A 27,561-nucleotide genomic window follows, 5' to 3' on the forward strand; every position below is an offset into this window, starting at 1 on the left:
TCTCTTACGGTCTAAATTCTTTTCTTTCTGGACTCTGCTTCAAGTGCTACCCATTCCAGGACACCTCCTGACAGACCTAGACAGGAGTTGCCCATCTGATAGGCTGCCATCAATCCTGGGTGTACCCCACCACTCCATTCTACTCATTGCATTGGTCTGTTTTCATGTCTCTTCACAGCACACACTGAAATTACAGAGGTGCTTAGCAAACATTTAGGAGAGAAATGAGCTGCTCTGGGCTGTAGTTACTTCTGCTAAGTAAGGTGCACTATAGATGCGACTGTCTATCAAGCCCCAGCAACCTTGATATTCGCGGATCTCAGACTCAAGTACGGGCTGCCGGGCAGATGTTGTTGCTGGGAGTTGGGTGGTCTCCTAGGAGGGTTCCAATCAAGTTTGCAGCACACGGCTTTTCCTAGGGAGACCATGTGTAAGCCTGGATTACTTGTGCCCTATGTAATCCTGGTTACTCCAGAGCTATTGTTACTCTCTCCCTAAGAACATATGGACTCTTAACATTGTAGCAAGAGTAAACAAGCTTGGTGGCTAACCAGACATGGGGTCCAGTCTTGGGCCTATCACTTGCAAGTTGTTTAACCTTGGACAAGGCATGCACATTTCTGGGTTGATTTCCTAATCTGTATTAGGAACGTAAGTCAGGTCACCTACAGTTGTTGTAACGATTCAGTGTGAGCTATCGCATCCAGATTGGACAGCATATGCCCCAATATGATGAAAGGGAGATTCCATGTCTTAAATTAGTAGCAGTGGCTCACCCTGAAAGAGCAAATGCCTGTAAGAAGATGTGAGCTTCTGCTTGGTGTGTGGTGATCACAAAGCACAGGTGGCAAAAAAAAAAAATCATCATTTTCCAGACTCCAACATTTTAGTTAAATACGCACAATTTTATTGATTGAAGAGATTAGGACAAAAACATTAAACCAAATACAGGACAAAGCACCAGAGGCCATAGATCCCCACCATGCATGTCACCAATCTCTCCTCCTCCAAGGTACTTAAAAAATAGGGGAGAGGGAAGAAAAAAAGGTCCTTCTTGACACAGCACCATCTTCAGAATGTTAAAAAAAAAAAACCTTCTCTCCTTTGTATCTTCCATTAGCAAAATAGAATCAAGGGCAAATCCATGGCCGCCTTGTCTCCTGGTTACGAAGGGTGAAGCCGCCCTCCTGGGAACGTGAGGACAGGGCTCCTGCTGCGCAGGCATAAAGCATCCAAGAGTCTGCACATACATGCCACACACTATAATGAAGCACAGATTCAAGTAACATTTACATACTACAGTCCACGTGTCACCTACCCAAAAACAGGACCATTTCACAAACATATACAGGCAGTCAAATCCAAACAAGTGAGGTACTGGGAACACAAATATTTATGCCAAAAGAGTTCTGTATCATACAGCAATAGAAAAGCCATAATAAAAAACATTTTGCCACTCGAAATCAAATAAAGCTATCTAGAAAAGCCAAGTAAAAGGTTATTTCAGAGACAGAAATACTCAAACAAGGAAAAAAAATCATAAATGTTAACTACAGCATGTAATATGTCATCCCAAGTCAACCCGTAATTGAAGTACTGGCTTAATACATCACAATGTGACATTTTCCTTAATAAATAGAAGAGTTCTTGAAAATACAAAGGTGCGTATTGGGATAGAGAGCTGTTTTTCTTTATATCATCATAGCTTTCAGCTAATTATCCTTCCCGCTTGTCTCTACTGGGGTTTTTTGTCCAAACCAGAGGGCCTTACAAGCCAAAAGGATCATTCTCCGTAAAGAAAACGAAATAGCTGCCCTGTATTTTATACACGTGGGACAACCTGCTTTGTTTCACTAGTTTCTAATAAAACAAAGACAAATGTTTAGTTGCGATCAGAGTGCTGCAAAAGCGTCAGACTCCAGGAGCTTGCTAAAATCTCAGGCCATTGCTATCATCTCAGCAAAGAGGAATGCCTGTCACACAAACCCTCATCGTTCAAAAGCAAAACATGAAAAAGGAGTTGGATTTCTCTTTTCCTTTCTTCTTCCCTTTTCTTTCCCCCTTTAAACTAAGATAGCAGTAATGCATCTGGACGTTTGACTTCTAATAGCTTCCTGCCACGAACCAATTGACACAAAACAGAATAGCTTGTTAAAGGACAGATTTTTTTTTTTCCCCTTCAGGGAGCAAAGCATTAACATGTCATTTCCTGACCAGGATATTAAATAGTTTATTTAGAAGAAATGAGTTGAAGTGAGCGATTAAGAGACACAAACTGGACTTTTGTTTTCTTTTAGTGTAGCACCCAGGTTTCATGTCAGTCTGTGTGCACCGAATTTTTTTTTTTAAGTGAACCTCATTAATTACCAGCTAGGTGGTTGGCTTGTTTAAAAGAAAAAAAATTATTGGCCAACTGTTCCTTCCCTGAATCCTAACAAGAAGTTAAATGCTAACAGTGCGATGCCAGGATGTGTGTTTGAGGCAGAGAGTTTTGATTCTGTGAGGATCTGCAACTATTTTGGAACAAAATGAAAAGTGGGGTAGGCGGAAGTGGCCCAAGTGGCAAGGGGTGGTCTCCCAGGCTATGTTAGGGAAGACAAGCTCCAGGGGGGCTCCCATCCATCTCACCCCAACCCCCATCCCACGCCTCTTGCCCCCATGCTACATGGTCAGTCAGCTCCTTGAAGGTTTTCCTTCTCTGAACCAAGAAACTTAAGAGTGTGAGTGTCTGTTTTTGCTACTCAGCCAGGCAATTCGTGTCCCCTGGAAGAACTCCTTTCCGCTGCCCTCGCTCACTCCTGGTACCTGCTAAGTCTCTGTGGGGCATGAGCTCAGTTAAAGAAAGGGTCCAAGTTCTCTTCCATGTTGACGTCCGGCACCAGCTGGTCAGACACTTCCTTAGCACCATATCCTGAATTCGAGACGCTAAAATCTGTAGAAAACCAAGGATGGTCCAGAATTTCCTGCGAGGTCAGCCGCTCCGAGGGCTCCCGCCGCAGAATGCTTCGGATGAGGCACTTGGCCTTGGGTGACAGAGTCTCTGGAATGTTGAACTGGCCACGCCGGATCTTGCTGAAGAGGGAGCTGGGTTCAATGTCATGGAAAGGGTACCGCCCCACCAACATGGTGTACAGCATCACCCCTAGGCTCCACACGTCGGCTGCTTTGCCTGAGTAGCTGCCACTGGTGTTCAAGATCTCTGGGCTTACGTAAGCCGGGCAGCCATGCTTGTCGGAGAGGGAATCATCGTCTCCCCGCAGAATGTAGGCGTCTTCCAGGCTTTCCAGCTTGACCCGAGTCCTGCAAGAAAGGAGGAAAACATAAGCTCCTGAGGGTGCTCGGAGACACGTTACCACCAGCATCATAACACACCCAACTATAGTGTTTCCGAAGACTCCTCATTCACATTCATTCATTCATCTGACCAGCCAAACATTACTCACTGAGCACCCTCTAGCTGCCAGCTACTATTCCAGGGCTGACGACACCCACATGGGTGAACAAGACTGACAAGGTCTTTTCATGCAGCTGACAATCCACTGGGGAGCTCAAACCTTGAGCACCTTAGCGAACCATGAATCACATTATCATCACCCTTGTGAAGAGGGAACAAGAGATTAAGTAGCTTTCTCAATGTCACATTTGCATAATGCTAGGGCACCACAGAATTCAAACCGAGATCTAATCAACCCGGAAGCCCACAGCTTTGTCTACAACTTTTAGCAGACTTGTAACTAACGTGACAGAACACAGTCCACGAAGAGCTTTCCACCTTACTTGCATTTTGGCCTCACTACAGCCCTTTGTATTAGACATGTAGGATATTAATATCCCATTTTACAGATGAGAATATGGAGACTCAGAGATTTTGAGTAACTTCCCCAAACCTGTTAGCTGGGAAACGGAGAAGACTTGATCCCACATCTTCCTAAGTTGATGCTGCTGCTCTTTCTTCTATACCAGCTGCCTCTCTTTAGGACCAGAAAGGAAGCAGGGAATGTTCAAGCAGGAGTGGACTCCCATCACCTGGTCCTTCTGAGGCTGACACCCTCATATCAAGACCATCTTCTTTCCCTGGCCAGGCCCAGTGTCTCAAACCTGTAATCCCAGCACTTTGGAAGGCCAAGGCCGGTGGATCACCTGAGGTTGGGAGTTTGAGACCAGCCTGGCCAACATGGTGAAACCTCGTCTCCACTAAAAACATACAAATTAGCCAGGCGTGGTGGTGCACACCTGTAATCCCAGCTACTCAGGAGGCGGAGGCAGGAGAATCATTTGAAGCCGGGAGGCAGAGATTGCAGTGAGCTGAGATCGCACTACTGCATTCCAGCCTGGATGACAGAGTGAGACTCTGTCTCAAAAAAGAAAAACAAAACTGTCTTCTTTCCCAGATTTCCTGCTGCCTTTATCTTCAGTCCTGCCCCTCATACTCCCAAGACCTTGTCCTTGACCAGGTTCTAACATCTGACTAAGGTCATCCACATCTTCTGCTTGTGTACATCTGTGATTCCAACTTCCCACATGTCTGTGTGCGTGGGGTGTGTGTGAACAGAACCATGAGCCCAAGATCCAACTCAAACTAGGCATCCTACCCTCAGTCTTTCCCTGCCATTTAAGGTCCATCGTGGTTGCTGACAGGAAAGTGGGACTCTCCAGGGTATGCTCAAGAATAGAGGTAAAGAAATCCTGCATTAAACTCCCTGGAATCCAGCACGCATCCTTACACAGTAAGATCTGATGTCATTGTTGTGTATGACATAAATTAAGTGCTCAGGAAATACTTTTCGGAAGTGAGTTGAATTCTTATCATTGACCATACCTAATCTACTGTGAGGGCTGGGATGGCAGTGACTTGTTCAAGGCTATGGTGAAAGTCACTGAGAGCTTCCTCCACCCAGCGCCCCAAGTCCTAAACCAGCCTCCTCTCCCTAGCTCAGGGGCCTCCTAGGAATTCCTGTTTTCCTGCCCCACTGTTCTTTGCGTGGAAAGCTAGGAAATGCTACCTTCCCATACTTGAAATTTAAATCTTCCTCCTACTCTACTGGCTGGGGCACTGCCTCACAGAGTTGTAGGGAGTCCTTGGGTCTCATAAACTTAGTTAATCTATCCCATTATCACACCCCTGGGGGCTTGCAGAGAAGGTGAGGAGGGATGGGGAGGTGTTGGAGTTAGGATTAAGATAGCATCTACAAGGGCTGTCTCACTCGCATCTCGTATTTCCCTCATCTCAAAAGCGCACACGCAGGCACACATGCAAGCATCTGCCCTGTTTGCCCCTAAGTGCAAAAAAAGCTCAAGTAAGCAAAGAATAAGAAAGAGCTTGGAAAAACCACACTGGGTCATAAGTCAGAGCTTGTGACTCAAGTCCATCTCCCGCTGTTTCTCTTCCTCCATCTGCCTGAAGGTCTTAGCCTTTCAGCGTGATCGCCACAGCCACTAAGAGTCATAGAAGGGAGGGGGCAAGGTTCAAATTAACCAAAAGATTGCTGCTAGGAGTTCTCTATAGCAAAAGGTTTGGTGAAATCCTGGGTTGACTCTAAGACCTCATATTTGGATTACAGGAGTTCAAAGCTCAAGAAGTAACTACTTCCCGTATTAATTTCCACCAACAAACAAACAATAGTTGTGGTCATGGGAAAAGGCACTGGGATAAGAGCTAGGAAGGCAGTTTCCAGGCAAGGTTTTGTCTCTCACCTGCTGTGTGGCTATGGCTGAGTCACTCAACCTCTCTGTTTTTCAGACCTAAAGAGGAGCACTGGACAAGGAAGTCTTTTAAAAAAAATCATGTGGTAAAATAGACACAACACAAGACCAATGAAGTACACTTAAGTGTATTTACACTGTCATGCAAACATCTGGACAAGGCAGTCTTAAAGTCTCTGCCAGTTTTATCATTCTGGGATTCTGTAATACCCATCTGTCCCTTTTTTATGTGCTCACCCACATTCTATTATAATCTACAGAATACATACTCTTCTGCACCTATAGCTAATGTTCTACAAAAACAGGAAGGATCTACATGTGCTCATCTGGAATGGAGCTGATTAAAAACCAGTATCTTTTGTCCTTTTGTTTTTCCTAATCTAAGGTGGCAGGTGGAGCTGGCCCATGAGACTTACTAGCTGTCAAGATGCGATGGAGGTGAAAAGGTGAAACCCAAGGGGCAGAGGAAGGGAGGAAGAAGGCCGGGATCTCGAACCACAGGCACGGTGAGTTTTCCCCACAGCTTCCTCTACCCCATTCTCACCCAGCGCAAGCCAGACTCCTCACCTCCAATTTCACTGTTCTAGCAGCAGAATAGCTATGGAAAGAATTACAACTGTGGAAATCATAGTAAGAAGAAAAACAAGCTCTTCCATCTGTGGGATAAGGGGTGGTCCAGTGGAACAAGCATGGATCTTGGTATCAGAGGGCCCAGGTTTTGCCCAGGTTCCCCTGCCCCAAACCTGCAGTGGCGATGCAGCTCATCTTTGGCCACGGCTGCAGGGTGACCCCCAGGGACTCTCGACCATCTCTTGGGCTACATTCCCTTCTCTGTCCATCCCAGCCTGTTTGCTGTTCCTCACACGCCCTGCTTGGTCCCAGTCCTTCTGAGGCCTTTGCCACAGTGTCCCCTCACCCTAACTGTGCTTCCCCGACTGTGTGACAGCTCACTTTTGTCTTGTCTCTGCTCGAATGAAGTTTATTAAACTTCATCCTGTCCATCCTACATTACGTAGCCCTCCTCCTCTTTTCAGCATGGGATATAGTGTACATTTACATTTCATGATTTACTGTGTATCATTATGGTCATCATTTCGGGATGATCACCTCACTTCCCACCTCCAAGAGCCCATGGGCATGTGGCTGATGTCATTTTGTACGTAGAGAACAGCACTTAAATTTGCTGCTGTACCTTGAGCACCTAGATGAGTACTCAGCACACAGCAGATATGCAATCCATCAACGACAGGGACAGTCCTGCTGTCGACCCCAGGGGGAGCTTCAGTGCGCTCACCAGGAAAGGAACAAGGGCCGGTGCTCTGCCTACCTGGCCAGGGTTTAGTGGCAGTCAATGAGAGCTCTACAGAAGATGGGCTTTGTAAATGACAGCACTGAGGCATCTCCCATGGTGATAAGGGGGCAGGGATATCAGGCATTTGTCAGTAACGGTGGGAGGGAGATATGACTACAGGGACTTGAACTTCTCCTGGCTCAGCCTTGGCAGGGTGCAGAGCTCACCACCTCAAGCTTTCTGTGCAAGGGACTCTCGACCATCTCCTGGGCCACTCTCTCTCACTCCCTCCCAGCCTGTTTGCTGTTCCTCACATGCCCTGCTTGACCCCAGTCCTTCTGAGGCCTTTGCCACAGTGTCCCCCCGCCCGGATTATGCTTCTCCGACTGTGTCAGCTCACTTTTGTCCCATCTCTGACCAAATCTGAGGCCCTCTTCCATTCCTATCCCTTTCCAGGTCACAATGTTAGAGTCTGACTTGCCCTCTTCCATTCCTATCCCTTTCCAGGTCACAATGTTAGATTCTGACTTTCTCCTTCACCTCCTCCTACCAGGTGTCCCCACATTCAAAGCATCCTAACCCCTCTTTCTGGAAGCCTCAGAAAATGGTTAAGGCCTCCACTCTGTCCACTCACACTGCCCCCCCCACAAGCTGGAGTTTACCTTTCACCTTTCCTATCTCAAGATGAGCACACAGAATCTAGGCCCGATACTTCATGAATTTGAGAATAAAATGAAAAGACCATCCCAATGCTGCCAAATACCAGCTGCCCCTAAGCTCATCTAGCCAACACTTCATGCTCCTTTGCCTCAGAGGATGAAATTTTAGTGGGGAGGGCCCAGGTGTGCGTGTCACATTTGGTTCAGCACATGCTGCAGAAGGACAACCACAGAAACCAGCCCAGGTCAGAGAGCAAAGCAGTGTCTTAAGGCACAGAGACCTGGGTTCAAGATCAGGCCTTGAAAGTTACAAAGTAACAAATGTCAGATTATCACCTATGTACCCAATGCATGCAAGGCACTTACACATACAGTCTCTTCAAAGTTGAGGAGATCCATTTCCAAGGCAGGTACTATGATTCCTTTTCTCATGGACAATGAGCCTAATGCTCAGAGTCTGAATAGGCTCCTACGGCTGGCAAGGCAAGGCAGTGGCTGGGTGCTCACCTTTCTTAGGCCCTGACCCCACCTACTCAAGAAGCTGGCGGAGGAGACCACACCAGTGTTGCTCAGTTCACTAGGTTCCATCAAGGCGTGCAGCACATGTGCCTCCCCAGTGTCAGGGGACAGCCAGTCCTTGGGACAGGAGCCTGCTCTTTCTCTAGGGGAGAATCTGCATCCCAGGCAGGAGAGGGGCAGAAGAAAAAAGCCGAGAGAAAGGATGGGGAGGAGATGCAGCCTTGCTGGCCTTGGTAGGTCATTCTTTTGACCTTGCTTCCTTCTCAGAACACTGTGAACTTGTTTATGTTTACATCACTTCTAGGCAAGGGTTGAGGCAACTGGTCTGGATTACGTCTTTCAACAAGGACCTTTCAGGATGTATACCACGTGAGAGGAACGGAGGGAGGTCCGACAGGTGGGGGTGAGTGTCAGCTCTGGTCACTGTGGACTTGCTGTGGAACTGCAGGGAGGCTGCTGAAGGTCTTTGGACCTTGGCTCCCTTCTCTGGGAAACAGGGCTGCCAGTCATGAGTCTCAAGAATGTGTATGGGGAGTCCCTGGTGGGGCTCTAGCACATGTCAGAAATGGGAGCAGAAATGAATGAACAGTCTTGCAATGGCTCACGTCCCCTCACAGTCTGGGCATTATGAATTTTCCAGGCAAAGAAGTTGATTTCCATAAAAAACAACAGAAGCATCTGTGGACCTAGTAATTCAAATGTCCCACTAGTCATACAGGCATTTAAAAGACATTTACCGAGCATTTACTCTGCTTGAGTTGCCCAACCAGGCAACTCAAGGCACTGGGGAGGCACTGGGGAGACACTGGGGAGACAGACATGGCAAGTAACACCCATCTTTTCAGTTTCTGTGAGAATTAACTGTAATAATGCAGGTACAGTATCTACCGAGGAGCCCAGCATGGTAGATCTGCAAAAAAACTGGTGGCAACCATAATTATTGATCTTATTATTAAGATGAACCTTTGCACCTACCCTCAACCCAAAAGCCTCGTGGAGAACACAGGTGAGGAAGCATGAAATGCAAGTCCCCAGCACATGGCAGTAGATGTGAATTTTCGTTCCTTCCTTGGTCTTTTGCACTTGTTCCTCCCGTGGGCTGGAATGCTTCTCCCCAGCTCTGTGCCCAGCCCAGTCCCCTCACTTTATTCTGTTATGACTACGGTGATCAGGATATGCTTCCTGGAAGTGGTGATACCAGAGATAGTCCAAGAAGAATAAACATTTCCCAAAGTGATAAGGGGTGGGGGTAGGGGGGGTGTGGTAATTTCTGTGACTAAAACGCTGTAAATGACAATGGTTATCTCCAGTAACTTCTCAGGGGAAGAGACATCTCCCTGCCAGCCACCAGCCTGGGGTAGGATTGGTTTGGCCAGAGAAGCTGGATCCCCGCAGGCCTTTTGCAAACTGTGCCTGGCATAGGAAGAGAACAGCCTGCTTTGCTCTCAACCTGCTGAATGAAGGCTCACACGTGGGCAGCCTGTGTACTCAATGACGGCCCAGCCCAGTGCCAGGCCTTGTGTCACCGGATCCCGGTGCCAGGTGAGGAAGCCAAAACCAGCAGGGTGTGGTTCCTCTCCCAGCATCTGTGGAGCAGCACAGATCGGCCCTGAAAGCCCCAATATTCTCCCCGCACCCCCATCCACTCTCAGCACAGGCTCCAGAGCTCCCTTGGGCCAGTAAGTTGAACTACCAGTGTGGCCCCTGGTTCTTTTGGCCTCAATTTCCCTTCTGTAAAATAAGAACAAATAGCTGCAGGGCCTGAAAAGGGCTCTTCTAGCTTCAGAGCCTGAAAAGGGCTCTTCTAGCTTCAGAATTCCAGATTTTAAAGTTTCCTTTAATTCTTAAGCGCTAGTGATTACAACACACTGTATGATATCCTAATAATAATTATAGTAACAATAATGGAAACTATGTGTGAAGCATCTACAAGATGCTAAGATTATTAATAGCCTGCATCCTTATTTCTCATAACAAAGTAAAAGACAAGTATGATATACACATGTTTCCTAATAAATAAGGAAGCTGAGGCACAGGGAATTAAATGCCCCAGGCCATACACAAAGAAGCTGAGGAAGCTGAGCTCTGAAATCTACATCTGGACTCTTTGCCCTTTCCAAAATACGTTCTGGTACTAAAATCACCCATTTACTTAGGGCCAAAGAAAGAAAAACTTTTAAAGGGAGACCCTGAGATGATGGAGACAAATCTGTCTCCATCTGTTGGCTCATTGGTGGCCCAGTTTATTCAGCACTAGATCCGGTACAAAACCACCCCATTCACAGCTAACTGCTATAGCTCACGAGGTCGATACAGGTGCTTAGACCTGCCCATTTACTGGATGAAGAAACTGAGGGAACAGAAAGCAGATCTGACTTGTCCAAGGCCACCTCGCAAGCCAGTGACAGAGCTGGGATTCAAACCCCAGTTTTTAACTCCAAGTTTAGTGCTCGATCCACAAGATCAAAAAATAGTCTCCACAAGCAAATCATGCTGTGCTTTTAAATCTTTAATCAGCACCCTGGGCTCTTGGCAGGAAGAGATCAGGACAGGGTGGGCCAGGGTGGGGCTGAGCTGGGAGTTCAGCCAGACAAAGTGGGCCTAGCAGGGATGGGAAGTCCGGTGGCCTAAGGTCAGTGAAATCCAGAGAAGTCACTGAAGGCCGTCCGGTCAGGCGGTCCCGATAGGCTTAAGGGTCAAGTGAAAAGGTCAGCTGCTGCCAGATCTGACCTTGCCCTGACTGTTACTGAAAAAGTACTCTGGGCAGCCAGTCCAGTTGTGAAAGCCAGGGTCCCGCCCGGGACGACTGCTACCAAGGGCCTGGGAAGGACCACCTGGCACCACAGGCACCATTATGCCAGCCTGGCAGCCTCATTAGAACTTCACAGGCCGCTAAGTGATTCCAAATAAATTGTCGTGCATTTAATTCTGGTTCCTGTATGCACAGACTTTTCCAACAGTCACCTCTGAGAGCCACCTCTGCACCAGGTCTTGTAGAGTCAGTGAACCACCCCAACTCCTACCTCAAGTGGCCCATAAATTATCAGGGAGAGCAACAGGGGAGCCACAGGGGAAGCATCTCAGGGCGTCGTAGTGGAGGGAGAGATGTCTACAGGGAGAGAATATGCCTCTTGTTACTTTACAACACCACACAATCTGGAAGGTGGGTGTGCCCACACCGATTTGATGCAGGAGACGACAGCAGCTTAGACAGATGAAGGAACTTGCTTGGAAATAGCACCGTTGGGATAAGAAACCCAATCTGGCTCAAATACTCAGGTGTCTTCTGCAGTGCCATCTACCCAGCCACGACAGAACCCCTGCCCTGTCCGCATGCAGGGGCATGTTCCTGCCCCTGACTCCCATCCGTGGTGCCTGGATGAGCAGGGGCGTCTCCCTGTACCCGAACACCTTCCCACGTCCCCACGCAGACACCACATAGCACAGCCTGCAGGCCGTTAGGGCTTCACAGAGGAAGTCCATCCTGTCGCCATAGGAACAGAAAGGGAAACCCAAGAAAGAGGATGCCGTGCTGACAGGAATTCCTCATCAATACTCCACTCACTCCCTGCACTGAGACATTCAGCCACGGCTCCTGAAGAATCCCTCCTCCCCTATATAACGGATTGACGTCTCCACAAAGCTTCCGCAGGCTCAGTGCTGGCCAGGGACACCCAGCGGTGGTGCTGCTGTCCTGCCCGGTGGCTAAGGAGTGCTTCAGGGTCCAGAATTTTCCCAGTCTTGTTCCAGGTGTGGGCTGGGAGCTCACAGAGCTCAGGGAGGCCTGCAGGTGCATCTCTGCACCCACTCACAGCGCCAGATGGGGATGCTGCCCTCGACAGGGAGCCCCACACCGGCTTGTGGAGCTGTGCGCTTAGGCACGTAATGAATGAGATCGAGTCGAAAAACCTCGGTCCTGCTCTTGGCTGTGCCACTAACACATCTGGGACCTTGGGTACGCACACTCTCCTCATTTTTTTGAAGATAAAAGGGTCAGTTTTAAAGCCCCACTTGTTGCCCCCACCTCTTCAATCCCACTGCCACAGTCTCGGTTTGAGCCACTTCTTCCTGGAACCCATGCCCAGCGGCTGCTATTACCCAGTCCATCCTTCACATATACTTCCAGAATCACAAACCTGTCCCTGCATTCCCGAAAAACCTTTCAGTGGTTCCTTCTGGGCTTCAGGTCAAGCTGGAGGTGAGGGGTGTGTCTTTCAGGCCCTGGACTCAGCCTCATCTCTCTCCTAGCACAGGTGACCCTCTAGCAGCACAGCCCTCCCTACACACGGTTCTCTGTGCCTCTGGCTTGACTCATGCCTTCTGGCACCTCCCCAGCCGTACTACAGCACTCAGGCCAACCTCGCGCAGGAGCTCATCACCTCCCAGAGGTGACCATTCTCCACACCGTACTCCACTGTTGGAACTGTTAAATAATGCTTACAGCTAAGTAGCTACTGAATAATGATTACGTCCATTAGGCAAGGACTCTCTTGTACTGATTCCTGTACCATCAACACCTAGCACTGGAGGACAGAGTAGGTGCTTAATAAATGTTTGTGAGACAGAATGACCCCCATATCTAAGATCCCCCAACTCCAACATTCTATCTGGAGTTCAGGGCATCTAGGCAAGACTCTGCTTAAGCAGTGCAATGGCTACAGTCCAAACAAATTTCAAATAGACTGGACTCTGTTCCATGATTTCGAGAAACTCCCAAGAGTATTGAGTAAAAAAAAAAAACATTGAAAATGAGTTTCCATCTACTGCCTTCCACTGTCAATATGGCTAGTGGATTTTTCTTATGATATTCATGCCACTGGGACATAAGGGGCTATTTGTATATCCACGGCATCAACAGTTATACTTTCCTAAGTACTGCTAAGTCCAGTGCTAGGCATGGGGGATAGAAAAAGAAATGAAGCCCACTGTATAGTTCCCTGGGATTTAAAAAAAAAAAAAAAAACCCCACAGAATGGGAAAACAGGACCTAGGACTGCCCGCGGGCTTGGCTCATTGGTGGCCCAGTCCATGACTGCTCAGGAAAACCGAGTCGTAAGCCTAGTTTTGACCCTGGCTAGTCAGGTCCTCCTGGTGCACACATGTTGCCTAACTGCATGAGAAAATTCTTTCTCAGGGTTGGGCATAAGAGACGGTAGTTTACCTGTTGTCTATTTCCTGGAGACAACCTAGTATTTGAGAGCCTGGGCTCTGGAGCCAGGGACCTGGGTACCAACCCCAGGTCTGCCACTGGTTGGCCATTAGACTCTGAGAATCAATTTTCTTATCTGTAAAACTGTGAAAATAAGAGTATTTTACTCATTGGATTTAAACTGATTAATTTAAATACGGTAGGTAATGAGAATTAAATTTGTGAATCACATTATGGGTAAAACACATGGTGGGCCCTAGATACAATTTCATCGAAATGTAGGTCTCATGAGAACAGGGTTTCTGTCTCATTGGGCTCTGTAGTATCCCCAACACCAAGAATATTGCCTGGCACATAATAGGTGCTCAATAAATATTTGTTAAATAAATAATTGAATCTCCAGGTTGTTGGGTTATAAGGCTCAACGACATCAGAGGATGCCCAAGAGCAATAATGATGGCTATGTATTCAAGTAGCTGCAGGGCACCAGACACTGTGCTGGACACTTAACATGTTAATACATTGTCTCTTCTCATGATTTCAGAGAAGGCAGCCTAAGATCATAGGGCTAAATGGAGTAATAAAAAAATCTGACCACTGTGCCGCTGCTTGGTTTGTTTGGGGACACACACTAGCCCATCAACTAGTTACAAAGTACAAGTAGTAAGCATCCCAGCAAGAAATCCTGCTGAAAAATATCTACTATTTAGTCTACTTAGAAGCGTGGAACCTGGAGGAAGCTCTCCCCTCTCTAACTGTGATTAGAAAAGCCCTTCATGAATAAAATTACAGCCTGCCATAGACACTGAAAACAATGTCTTCAATAAATGTCACTTTTGCATAAATCATTAAATTAAAAGGGAAATGATGGGTAAATTTCTCACTTGATGGGAAACTTTGAAAATAGCTCTCTATGAAAACGTATCTCCATAGGGGGTGTTGAAGTTTCCTGGGCTCCCACTGATTCCAGGCAATGACCTGGACACCAAGGCTCTACTTACCCCTGCCTCTCTCTCTCTGTCATTAGAATCCAACCTGAGCTGCTCCCACTCAACAAAGGAGACATTCCGTCAACAAATAGCAAGGCCCAACCTGTTCTAGGAGCAGTGAACATGAGACAGCCTTTGTCCCCAGGAAGCTCCCAGCAAGGCACAAGGACCGTCTACAGATGCACATACGGACCATCACAATACAGGAGGAGAGGAGCTCTGATGAGGAAAGGCAGTGCTATGGGAGAGAGATCACTGATCCACCCTGGGGAACAGGAGGCTCGCCAGCCCTCCCCAAAAGTTGGCAATACCTCAAGTACATAAAGGGGTTCCTTATAAATAAGGGAATTCCAGGAGCTCTGTTTCCTTCAAAGCAAAAACGAAAGGTATTTTCCCAAAACACAAAGCGCCTACAACTTGAAAAAATGTACACAGCTTTTAATGAAAGAAAAGCTGAGTCTGGTCTCCAGGGCTCTGATGCCTGCCCTCTGTACTTTGTTAGATATTGAGACCTCAATGGAGGCGGGCACAACTTGAAGATCTAAAGGAAGAGCCAATAAAGATACTACGAGCTGAGAAAGAGTGCCTTGACCTCTGTTGGTGGGGGAAGGAGAAAGGCCTCCACCCCACGGGGAGGCACAGGTCTGTGAATCTGGGCAGGTGGCGTTTATTATACCAAAAGCCCTCGGGCCACTGAGTTCCTGCAAAGAGTCGCAGCTTCCACCCTGCAGAAGCAGGTACTGATTGGCTTCCACAAAGAAGAGGAAATGAAACCTGTCACATCAAGAGATAAAGATCTTCTACCCGAAGAAGAAACATGTAAAGAAGCATGTTTCTCAGTTCACATGGGGTCCTTCTGTGCAAGGAAATGTCAACACTGAACTGAGACTGGAGGCAGAGAGTGGCAGGCGGATGGCAGGAAGCCTTGAACCCAGAGAGAAATCCAATGGGCAAAAGCAAACAGGAAGTGCTGTGGGAACAAGGCCCTAGCCACCTTCCTTGAGCAGCATAAGGGTGCACCTGCTCAAAGGGCTCTTCGCATCCTGAGGGAGCCAGGGAACTGGCCCTATGAGCACAGAGCGACCCTGAGTGCAGACGAGGCTTCCGTCAGCAGGAGCTCCCATCCACTGATGGCTGACTGTGCGCTAGGCAGGAGCTCCCGTCCGCTGATGGCTGACTGTGCGCTAGGCAGGAGCTCCCGTCCGCTGATGGCTGACTGTGCGCTAGGCAGGAGCTCCCGTCCCGATGGCTGACTGTGCGCTAGGCAGGAGCTCCCGTCCCCTGATGGCTGACTGTGCGCTAGGCAGGAGCTCCCGTCCGCTGATGGCTGACTGTGCGCTAGGCAGGAGCTCCCGTCCCCTGATGGCTGACTGTGCGCTAGGCAGGAGCTCCCGTCCCCTGATGGCTGACTGTGCGCTAGGCAGGAGCTCCCGTCCCCTGATGGCTGACTGTGCGCTAGGCAGGAGCTCCCGTCCCCTGATGGCTGACTGTGCGCTAGGCAGGAGCTCCCGTCCCCTGATGGCTGACTGTGCGCTAGGCAGGAGCTCCCGTCCCCTGATGGCTGACTGTGCGCTAGGCAGGAGCTCCCGTCCCCTGATGGCTGACTGTGTGCTAGGCAGGAGCTCCTGTCCACTGATGGCTGACTGTGTGCTAGCCATTGGGTTCTCTTGTGTTAATAGATTTAATTCCATGAGGGAAGTCTTGTTGTTATTTCCACTTTGCAGATGAGGCAGTCTGGGCACAAAGCTTAGGTAACTTCTCAAGGTCCTTTCCTAACAAGCGCAAGAGCAGGGACTGGAATCCAGACAGCAGCTCTGACTCTACATAGAAGTAACAGGACTTCTCCCAAGCTTAGGCCTTCCCGTGAATTAAAATGGAATTAGAGGGGCTTGAAACATGGGGCTTCTAAGAACAGACCGATCAAGCAGGTCACCCCAATGCCACAGCAGAGAGGGGGAGGCAGAGTGCACAGGGCATGCACTTTGGGGATGTGGGTACTGCCTTCTATCAGATTCTGAGCCCCAGCCGGCAGGGTGGTCACTACTACACACAGACCATCTGAGATTTTACTACAGGAACTGTGGATGCACAGGGTGTGGCCAGGTGAGTTCAACTGGAGTTGGAGATTAACTTCCTTAAAATGCTGCTCAATGCCTGTGGGCCCTGAGGTTTTCCTTTTCAGCAGCATAAACAAAAAGAACCAAGCTCTGCCCTGCACAAACATCTCTGGGAACGAAGGAGAAGCAGCAGTCCAATGCCGGTAACACAGAAGCTGATGCAGGCATGGTGGGGTACGATCCTTCAACCCCTACATGTGCCTGTGGCCGCATACTCCAGCGCACATATGGTCAATCTGGCCTTTCTGAGCCTCAGGTTCCAGACCAGATGCACTTGACCTTTGGCACTAATTTAATGATTACAATTAAACGAAACAGAGAGGAGGATGTAGCCTAAATCTGAACCCCTATGCCACTCTTCTCAGAATACACTGCCCAAGAGACCGACTTAATTCTTCAAGAACCCACTGAGTCCTGGGAACTGCTCTCCTATAATGGTACTATTTCATCAATGACTCTAGGAACAGATGTCCCATCATGAGTGCCTGCCCTGCCCAGTGAGTCACAGAATCATCTCATTTAACCCTCACAACTGCCCGACAGGAATGACATTATTATTTCTGCTTTGAGGAAACCGCAGCTTAGAAACATTCAATGACTTATCCAAGATCAGGTAGCTAAGAAGAGCCAGAAGTTACACCTAAAAGTCAAATCAAAGTAAAATGGAAACAGAAGACTCTGAGCTGCTGCCTTTCTACCTAGCAGCACAAGGTACGCTGGCATCAGGTCCAAACACAACACTAGGAGTCATCTGTGTCTGCCTGCAAAGCTACCAGTGGGGGACCGAAGTGAAGGCGCTGGCAGTTCCACTAAGAACGTTTCCATGGATGGCCATGGATGCAGAGTCCCAGATGGCACACAATTGAAACTTTAGGCACAAGGAGTCAGCCCATAGGCAGGTCTTGTTCTGCACCAGGTGGGCCTCAGCCAGTTTCATACGTAAAGCGTGCACTTTCAATCACTTTCCAGATCACCAGAGTTCAAGGAGCACATCACTGGGAGGGAGAAGACTGATGCACAAAAGAGGTGTGTAATGGTCAGAAGATGAATAAAGCGGCATTCCCAAATTTGCTTCTGTGCTTTTTCACCATGGGACCAATGCTCGAAAGGTTAGAAACAGACACTGACTCCACGGTTTAGCTTTCCAAAAGCCTTTACAATTTAACCCATTGCTTCCTTACACTTTCGATGTTCTTGAGGGAGAAGGAAGCTTTAGCTCCACTAAAAGTGATGCAATTAGGATGGAAGATGAGAGTTCCCAGCAGCAAGCATGGAGCCAATGAGGTCCTGGGCCCTTGACACTTGGCCTCACACTCTTCCCTCAGGAAGTGCTGGCGATGGGCTCCATGTAGGCTACCATGCAGGCCAAATAAGAGAATCTGCCATGAAACTCAATGCTGCCAGGAGGCAGAGAAAGAGAAACACACTGTGGAACAAAAAGCAGAAGTTTCACATTCTGGAATCAAGAGGTTAAAATACAAAACAACAAGAAGAAAAAGGTGACTAGGCATGATTCCCCTTTCACAGAAAGTTGATAGTTGGATTTTAGAAAAACAAAAAAGCTCTTATCCATCAATCAGCTACCGTTGAGAACGTTCAAAATGTCCTTGAAAACAGAAGCGACCTTCTCAGAGCTGCCCAGACAGACACTTGTCAGGTTCCTGAAAGGCCAGCCCACTGGGACCTCCACGTGACTTGGGCTGGAGGAAGAACTCTGGGTGAAATGACAGGATTTCTAGGCTAGTTGCACCCTCAGACTGGCTGTGCAAAACTCAGCAAGCAAGGTGACCCTGCCATGAGGCCAAGGAACCTCACTGATCAGATGGAGGAGTTATCATTTTCTCCAAGGTCCCACAGGGCATAAGCCTCAAGGCTGGCCCATGGGGCAACAGGGCTGCATGGGCAAAGGGGCTATCACACATGCCACCATACTGTAGGGACTATATAGGCCAGCTCCCTACAGTCCCTTACGTTTTCTTTTTACCTTGGAAAATGCTCTTTAAAATGAAAAAGGATTTTGCTTTGACATGTTTACTCCAGGGAATTGTTTTGGTTTCCCATTCACATTGGATACTCCTTGCTGGTTATCTCTGGACAGGGTCACGTTCTTTCACAAAAGTCAAACATAACTTCAGATGGAATGTCAGAGGTACACACTCCTGAGGTGGGAAGCTTCTTCCCTGGGTCCTGGGACATCAAGGATTTTGGCTGTGCCATGACACACTCATAAAGGAAAAGCAGAGGCTGGGAGTAAAAGCCCTCCACAGCCCTGGTGAGGCCTGGCTTCATTGGCTCCTAGCTAGCTGTGTGCACTGGGGCATGCTTTCACCTCTGGAGTTCTGCCTCCTGGCAGCAAAACAAGAGAGTGCCACACAGACTCTGCAACCTCCGGGTCCACTTTTGTTCCCATGTTCTATGACTTGGGGACCTCCACCCTGCTCTACTCATCTGCACAAATATGTATTCACTAGGGGGGTCCTATCCCTGAACAGGCCATTCCTTCTACTCGTTGGTGCCCGAGAGTTCCTTCCTATGGAAGCACAATCAAAGACGACACTTAAAAAACACAGATCCCTGCGAGAGAGGGCATTTGCTGTCCTCATGCCCTCTGGCAGACAAATGGATTTCTTGACAGCTGACTTACTAGTGAATGTGGTCTTACTTTGACTCTTTCCTGTCTGTAACTTTCAGGCTTCACCACGTTGCACTTTGGAGCTCTCATCTATGCAATGGACATGCTAATACTCACTTCTCCAATAGGGAGAGATAATTAAGTTAAACTGTAACCTTATGGTAAGAGGTAAACAAATATGACCTCTTAGTTTTGTAGATGCAGTTATTAAATCTCCAAGAAAGGTGGAACATAGAAGGGTAAAGAGAATACCTTTGTCAGTATTCTGTTGAGAGTCCATATATATTCATCTTCCAAATGAGAATATTCAAAGAAGCACATATGCCAATTTATTATTAATTGAAAAGACCTTAGAGGCAATCTAGCGTACAGAAGGTAACAGAAGGAGAAATATGATGCTGGTAGAGGGAGGGTGGAAACAGACGAAGGACCAGTCCAAGATCACAGACGGTATCAAAGGCAAAACCAGGGGAAACATCTCCAGGCTCCATGGGCAGAGGCATCTGAGCGGAAGAGAAAAGGTAAGTGTGGCTCCACACTCTAGATCTTCCAACAGCTGCCCCTTCTCAGTTTGTTAATAAAGGTAAAGGCATTCACAAGCAAAGATCAAGATACGAGCTGGTCTCCACGTTATGTGGCGCCTCATTCAGGAACTACAGTGAGCAATGAATATAGATTTGTTGCCTCTGTCCCTCCAAACTCATATTCTTAAAAAGAAAAAAAAGAGCTTGAAGGAGTTCTTATAGTCAAAATCAGCTGGGAGAGAAAGCAGCATCTGCTAAATAGAAGGTAATGAGTTAATGGCATAACCCAGTTGCCTGCATCCTGTCCAGCTGTCTCCTCAAATAACCAAGACCTCTGCAGTGCCATGCATTTGCATCAGCAGTTTCCTCACCTGGAATGCGGTCTTTCCCACATTTCCTGAAATACAGTCATCTTTCGAGTCTTGGCTCCAAAATCACACCTCCTATAAAACCTTCCTTGACTCTCCATGTCCTAGGGAGAACTGACATGTCCCCACCAACCCAGTTCTCATCCCACCCAGCATGGACCTCTATTCTGAGCTGGTAGCATTTCCTTCATTGGTCAGTTGACTATCTAATTCATCTAGATATTAATAGTACTGAGAATTGTGACTAATAGCTAATATAAGCTTAGGTAAGAGCTACTGAATGAGTGCATGGATGAATGAATTATAAATGACTGATTCTGGGTGCTGAGTGTTCTGCAGGTAGAATTTTCAAGGCCCTGCCTTTACTAGCATTGAAAATGTCACAGAGGTTTGCAGCCACCTTCAGAATTCAGAACACCAATCATACGTATTCATTGGGTCGCAGAATATCCTGCTACCTGTCCTTTAAGCACCAGAGGACACCTTTAAAATAGTAGCTATTTGCTTTCCCGAAACACTTGAACATTGCAATATTCACTTTCTTTTGCCCTCCTAAGATTCCTTCCCCTCATCTGGACCACAGACAATAAAAAAAAAAAAAAAAAAAAATGTCCATTCAAGACTTTTCTAGGAAGCTGTTGTTAGAAGCAGTCCATCACAGAACCCAGGTCTGGATAGGAATGAGACCTACCTCTCTTCGTCCTTAAAGATGAACTTCCGCAGCTTGAGGTCCCGCAGCACCAGCCCCCCGTCATGGCAGTGGGCCACTGCCGAGGCAATCTGGTAGAACAGTCTGGCTGCCTCCTCCTCTCTCAGCTTCTTGCAGGTGCGGACGAAGGAATGCATGTCCCCATAGCTTCGCTCAAAGAACACATAGGCTTTGGTCTCACCCAGGATAATTTCAGTGATTTGGTTGATGTTACTATGAGCAGACAGGCAAAAGCACGGTGCCAAGGATTCCTGGTAGCAGCTGATATCAAACACCTACGACAGGATTAACAGTAGGACCAAAGTCAGAGGTGCCTCTTGTACAACCAAAACACAGGACACTGCACCTCCCACAGGCATGGGCTTTTGTGATGACAGAAAATATGCTGAACTTGGACCCAGACCATATTGGCCCTGTCTCCTACCAGCTGTGTGGCACTGAACAAGTCACTTAACCTCTCTGAGCCTCCAAATCTTTATGTATAACACGGGAAACTGATACTTGACTTACAGTGTTAGGAAGATTATATGAGAAAATGAAGGTGATAGTGCTTTGCAAAATGTAATACAGTACACAAATAATAATTTTCATTATTTTTGTCTCTAGCCCAATTGTGTGTTTATAGAACTAAGGCAAAAACGGAAAGTGATCCACCTCAGATGACATCAACAACACTTTATTTACCTTCAAAAACAAAAAAAAGGGAAAAGAAATGTACATAAACACGTGTTATACGACACAGGTGCAATTAAGAGATTAAATCGCTAGCTGTTGCCTAATGGTCTCTAATTCAACACTTCCATTTTACAGATATGGAAACTGAGGCTCAGAGAATGAGCCAAAACTCGAGCCCCCAGTGGCAGAGGTAGGAATACAATACAATCCTTCTTAATAGGGAAGCAGGCTTGCTTCTTCCTCTCTTCCCTCCACAGATATCTAACTCAATGAACCAGTTATGCAATGATTTTCTATGAATCAAAATTAGCCTGTGAAATGCCAACTCATTGTGGGGTTGCTTAAAAAGAAAAGGCACCATCAATACCTTTTGAAACAGACCTAACAGAAATGAACACCACAGAGAATTTTTGAGGTTATAAAAAAAAAGCGCTTTCATTCATTTCAAGACCTCCACTAAATCAGGAATACAAGTCCCTGGGTCTGGAGTGTGGTTTTTCTATCTGCCTGGGATGTGGGTAAGATGAATCTATTCAGTGTGTGCGTGAGCCAGGGGCATGCGTGGGTGAGCTTCGCTGGAAAGCATCTAAGACAGGAACGCCCTAACAATACACTGCATGCTATCAGTTCACAATCATTTAGCTGCCTAAATCGCTTTTTCACTAGTTAGAGCATACTTTCTTTGATCATCATTTTGCATGATGTGGTGGGAAAAATGCTGGACTGGAAATCGGCAACCTTGAGGCACTAATCCGGGCCCTGCCACCAGTAATCTGGATGAGATGGATAAAGAGCTTAGGGTTGCTGGACCTCCCTCCGCTTCATAAAATGAAGATGTTGATTTAGAACAGTGTGAATCTTTTTTGGGTCCTGATGTCACATAAAATCTGATAAAAGCTCTGTTCCCTCTTAGCTAGCAATGCCCATTCTCAAATGCATGCACAATACCGGCTTCATTTTAAGGGGATTCACGGGCTTTCTGAAGCCCACCCAAGGCCACAGACTGCTATTTAAGAATCCATGAGTTAAGTTGCTCTAAGCTTCAAAAAATTGAAACAAAATCTGTGAGTCAAACAGGGATGTAAAACCTCAAGAGAGTTGGTGCTAACCCGGCCAAGGAAGCAAAGTTAACAGTAATGTTGTGAATGAACCATAATGAGGCATCTCAGAAAAGCGGCACAGCTGCTGCCACTATAACCTAGAATTTAAGAAAGAATACTTCAACATCTCCAGAGACCACAAATCACACACTGATACCATCAAATGATGACCTAAGAGCAGTGACCTAAGAGGCCTGTTCAATTAGGAATCTGAAATGCTTGAATCAACTTTAACACCCTGACTGCAGGCAACAGAAACCCAGGAAAGGCTCAAAAATTTCAAGGAGTAATAAGCTTTGCAGTGGCTAACGTAAACACTGCATTATATAATGAAGATGATGTGTTCTGAAATACCGGGTTGCAGCTTCTGTCGCCACTGCTCAGAGTTATGATTATTTATAATCTACTTCCTGTTTCCAGGTGCATTTACAAAAACATAAAAGGTGACTTTTGCTCAGCACTTTTAGCCTATTATCCTGCTCCACTGCTGAAAACCTGAATGGAGACAGAATTTTTTAAAAAAACTAACATATTTGTGGCAGCTTCAAATGTAGCCATACCTTTTGTAGAAGAGACCAAATTCCAAGATGGTGGACAGAGTATGAAAAATAAAATAAGTATTTATGTTTTCGCACATGGGAAGGAGTCAAACTTTTATTAGTAGCTATCAGGGGCATTTAGGGGCTTGGAATGGTATTTAAACCATCATCTTCACGTGCAAAATCAAGCCACAAGCCTGGTGCCAGCCTCTTTACATGTTTAATTTGAAGCCTTGGTTATGTAATGTGACAGTTCAGATAAGGCAGTAAGATTAGACCATCATTAATAACATTTGCAAAAAAAAAAGTACCCATTCTGCCAAGATAGTAATTATGTCAATCTGCACAGTAGCTACCAGTATTTCCATGAAAACGCAGTTAAAGACTCCTTAAAACGCCTTCATTCATTTATCTAGCAAAAGTAGGCACATGGAGACAATAAGCAGCCTTGATTATTTTGTTTAAATGACTCTGGAATCTCTCGTCCTCCAAATAGTGTCCTAGGGAATTCTCTATGCAGTCCTCTATAATAAATAGCATCTTTACATTTGATCTGTTTTTGCAAATAATTTTTTCATTGGTCAACACACAGCTAGGAAACAAGAACCTTCTATTCTAAGACATCAAAAGGAACTGGATTCAATGTGTAGATTTCACTGAGCCTTAAAGTAAGCTAAGAGACCACAGCATATATATCTCTCAGGGCAGTTCAGAGAAGCAGCCTTATAAAACTCTCTTGGAGCTTCTTAGGAGATACACAACTATGCTTGCATAAGAAGTCACCCACATCATCTTTGGTAAAAAGTCAGGAAAACAGAAGCTGCTGTGTCTTAAAGGGATGACCTCTGTCAAGCAGAACAATGATACTGCACTTAAATCCACTTGCAGCCACACTATAATTGGTGAGGGGCTGATTCAATCTTTGCAATAACTAAACCAGCAGATTAAGTCCAATTTGAGGCCAGAGCGCAAGTCTGCAAATGACACTGTAAGGTCAGCCCAAAGTGAAATATGTCTTGAAAAATCTGGAGAAAGAAAGAGCAGAGGCCAGAGTCACCTCTGATTTTAAACAAAGAAGTAACAGCGAGATGCCCCTGCAGAATTTGGCTGCAGAGTCCCTATACTTAAAAGCATTTCCAGCCTTTGAAAAATATTAAAATGCTGTACTGAAGTTGAGCAAAAGGAATGAAAATATTCACTGCTGGGTGATTGTGCATATTTCATACAAGAGTGGCAGTTCTGTGGAACTCATTCATTTCAAAGGATGACTATCCTATTGTGCAACCTTGCAGACTTCTGAGAATTCAATCCAGCTACTGAATTTTGGTTAACCGGGCACAGTTGCTCTGGGTCTCAATAACTTAGAGAAGATGCAAAATACCAAACGCTCAGTGCAAGCAAAGGGCAACATTTAAGAGTCTCCGATTTCCCCGTAAGGTCTGAACTAAACAATCGCAAAACTGACTGGAGATCTCCACTAAACCCAAATTTTGCAATGAAATACTCCAGTCCACTATGAAATAAGGAAAGCAGTCTGCGGTGAATGGCGAAAGTGCGATGTGTTATTTGCAGCACAACCGTGCCCAGTGACCATTTCAAAGGCAGAATGGGTACCCCACTCTCCCCTTACCCCTCAAAAAAAAAAAAAAGTCGGCAAATCTAAAACCAGGTGACAACGAATCCTTGATCTATGTCCAATTCTGGGTAGCAGTATGCTCTATTGTAGTTATTTTCTTTTTTGGAAACTATTTCGCCCCTCATCCACTTGTCTGGGGCCGGGTGGGTGCACACAAAGATACACAGACACACATATACATAAATCAGTCACTGTTCAGGGTTAAAGACAAAAAAGGAAACCTAAGTGTCCATCGCAGTGGTATTACCACTGCGGATCCCTGGGGCTCCAAATGGGAGCTCCTTAACCTTACAGGCAAAGGTATGTGTTCAGAGGGGAACGGAAAAGGGGGGATGAGCAGGCAGGGAAGTCTAGAGATGGGGAGAGAGACCAAGACCAGAGAGAAAGACCCAAAGCATTCACTATTCACCAGAAAGTGCTCAGGCTTTGATTTCCACCCCAACCCTCCTCTCAAGGCTCCAGGCAGAAGAAAGGTCTTTGTAAACTCCTTCCCTGCGCTGGGCCCCTGGGCTTGGCCAGAGGGGGCACCTTTGTGTGTCTGTTTTAAAGGGCACCTTCGGAACAAAGGTTTAACACCTGCCCGCTGCTAAGAACAATGGCTGCGAAAGGAACGGAGTCATCAGTCTTAAAACTACCCGGGGATTCCCTAATCCTCGTTGGAAGGGGAGGGTGCTAGACACAGGAAGAAATCCCCCCGGGCAGCGGGACCCGGCCTCGCGCAGAGAGCTCCTGGAGCCTTCGGTGCACGCGTGTCCGTGGCCCCCGCGCAGTCCCGCCGCCCTCCCCTCCCCGGGCTCTCCCCAAAACGCCCCCACTGCAGCCCGCCCCATTGTCTGAAACGGTCTAAAAACTTCGCAACTTATCGAACCTGAGCAAATAAATAAATAAACCCATTTAATAAGGCCACGGTAATTATCCCGCGAATCTCCCTCTCCCAGACTCGAGGGCCTGGCGCCCTCCCGCTCCCTCGGGCCCCTTCCAAAGACAAAAAGCAACCCCTTGGCCCTTTACCTTGCACACCAGCTCCTCTCCGCTATGCAGATGCACGGCACGAAAAACGTGGTCTCCCTCCAGAGGTTCCAACAATAAGTATTTCCCGATGCAAGAAACGCAATGCGACAAGTTCGGAGTCTCGGGCGGGCTCGGGGAGCCGAGGTTCGGGCTGAAACTCTGGCTGGGCTCCGCGGACCTTATAGACGACAACTCTTCGAAATCCTGGGTTTTGTTCCGCGATCTCCCATATCTCGCTATTGTGATGGGGGTAGACCTGTGTATGTTCATGAGTGTGAGGATCGCACACGACAAACAAAAAAAACCCGCCGGAGAGATGAGTCGCTGGCGAGTGCGGCTGCAGGCGCCTCGGTGCCACTGATTTTAAAAGGGAGCGAGAGGGGAGGGGACAGGAGAGGGACTGCGTGGAGAAAGAGTTAGAAGCCCCCAAATGGGCGCCGCCGGATACCTTGTCTGCTCCGAGCCCGGCTCCCGGGGGTCCTCGGTCGGCAGGCAACTCGGGTCCTTTTGTTACCCCAAAGCAGTCGGCGATGTGCAGAATCGCCGCACTTCTAGTTACTCTGTGTGTGTGTCCCCAGCGTGGATCTGGATGAGTACCCGGGCTGCTAGGGTGCGGAGCTGCAGCGCCAGGGCTCCCGACGCGACCCCCAGGCCGGCTTCCGAATCGCAGACGGGGCTGAGGAGCCCGCGGTAGTTTGTGCAGTCTTCGGGGCGCTTACGGCGGCGGCTCAGTCCCAACGCGTTAGAAGTCAAACAAAAAGAGAAAGGAAACAAGCCCTGGTCTACCGGCTGGCGACGCACGGCAGCCAGAATCCGCGCTGCACCCCCTTTTTTTGGTGGAAAGGGTGGGGGGCGTGGAAGGGGGGGTGCGAGAGAGGGCAGTTACCTACGTTTTAACTGTAGATGGCGTCTGAGGCTTTTCCAAGATCGCGAGCTCTCCAAAAATTAAACAAACAAACAAAAAAAAGAAAAATAGCAAGGGAGCATTTAACTTGGAGCGGTCAGCGCTGCCAACAAAAGATTGCAAAAGCCGGGCACAGAGTTGCGGCGCGGGCTGGGCGCAGGTACCGCGACAAAGCCCTGGGCTCGGCCCGCCGCGCGTAGGTCAGCACAGGCTCATGCTGTCGCCGCTCGCTCGCGCCCTGGGTCTTCCTCCGAATGCAGCCAGACGTGCAAGAGAGAATGAGGACAGATCGGCGGTCTCCGATTTCGCCGGCACGAGCTTGCGGGGGTCCTGCGGGCGCTGCAATGGGAGCTGCGTCCCTGGCCCTTCCAACGCGCAGCGTTCCTTTGCCCCTCTCCCGCTGGAGAACTGGATCTTGTCTTGGAATATTTGCAACCACTCCGTCTCCCACTACCCCGAGCCCAAATTGCCCGGTGGGGTTTGTTTTGGAGAAAATTGACGGCTTGTCTCCTCCTTCTTTGATTTCTTGCTTGCCCCCCCAGAGAAAAAAGGGGACCGTGTATTTAAAAATTAAAGGGGACGGCCGACGGTGCCCGAGGCCAATCCCCGCGCTCAGCACGCCCGCATCCCCCGGCGAGGCGGTATTAATAGTTACTTACGTGGCCGGGGATCTCGGAGCGAGCGGGGCCGTGTGTGCGCGTGTGCGCGCGCGCGCCTCGCTCGCGCTCGGTCTCCCCATTCAATGTCACCGACACATTTCCACGGAGCCTCCGCCCCCCCGCCGCCCCCGCGACTGGCTCAGCCCAGAGCCGGCCCCGCCCCGCCCCTGCCCGGGCCCCCCTCATTGCGCCGGGCGCCCATCAATCAGCCCGGCCGCTGCCAGTCCTCGGGCGGCTCCCCGCGCGGCTGCCATTGCAGCTCCGTGCCGGGGGCGCCAGCACCGTCCTCGCAGCTCCCTCACCCGGCCGGGGAGGTAAACAAAGTGAAATATCCTTCCGCGGTTCGGGGCCCCGGGCGCAGCACGCTGGGTCTCGGC

The 27,561-nt window shown here is 48.0% G+C and overlaps 1 protein-coding gene across 2 annotated transcripts; it reads right to left on the reverse strand.

Moving 5' to 3' along the window:
• Positions 1-884: 884 nt before the first annotated feature.
• TRIB2 (tribbles pseudokinase 2) lies at positions 885-27,315 on the reverse strand. Of its 2 annotated transcripts, XM_033176523.1 has the most exons (4): positions 26,070-27,311; positions 25,622-25,877; positions 20,643-20,935; positions 885-3,300 (listed from the first exon to the last, which is right to left on the reverse strand). In XM_033176523.1, exons 3-4 carry the CDS (start codon positions 20,795-20,797, stop codon positions 2,832-2,834), a joined length of 624 nt encoding a protein of 207 aa, XP_033032414.1. In that variant the 5' UTR covers positions 20,798-20,935; positions 25,622-25,877; positions 26,070-27,311; the 3' UTR covers positions 885-2,831. The 2 variants fall into 2 exon arrangements, with proteins under 2 accessions (XP_033032414.1, XP_033032413.1); XM_033176522.1 differs by having other exon boundaries at positions 25,622-27,315.
• Positions 27,316-27,561: the final 246 nt, after the last annotated feature.

This window comes from Trachypithecus francoisi, unplaced genomic scaffold, assembly GCF_009764315.1.
Source record: "Trachypithecus francoisi isolate TF-2019V2 unplaced genomic scaffold, Tfra_2.0 Lachesis_group17, whole genome shotgun sequence".
In the NCBI taxonomy this organism is placed as follows: Eukaryota; Metazoa; Chordata; class Mammalia; order Primates; family Cercopithecidae; genus Trachypithecus; species Trachypithecus francoisi.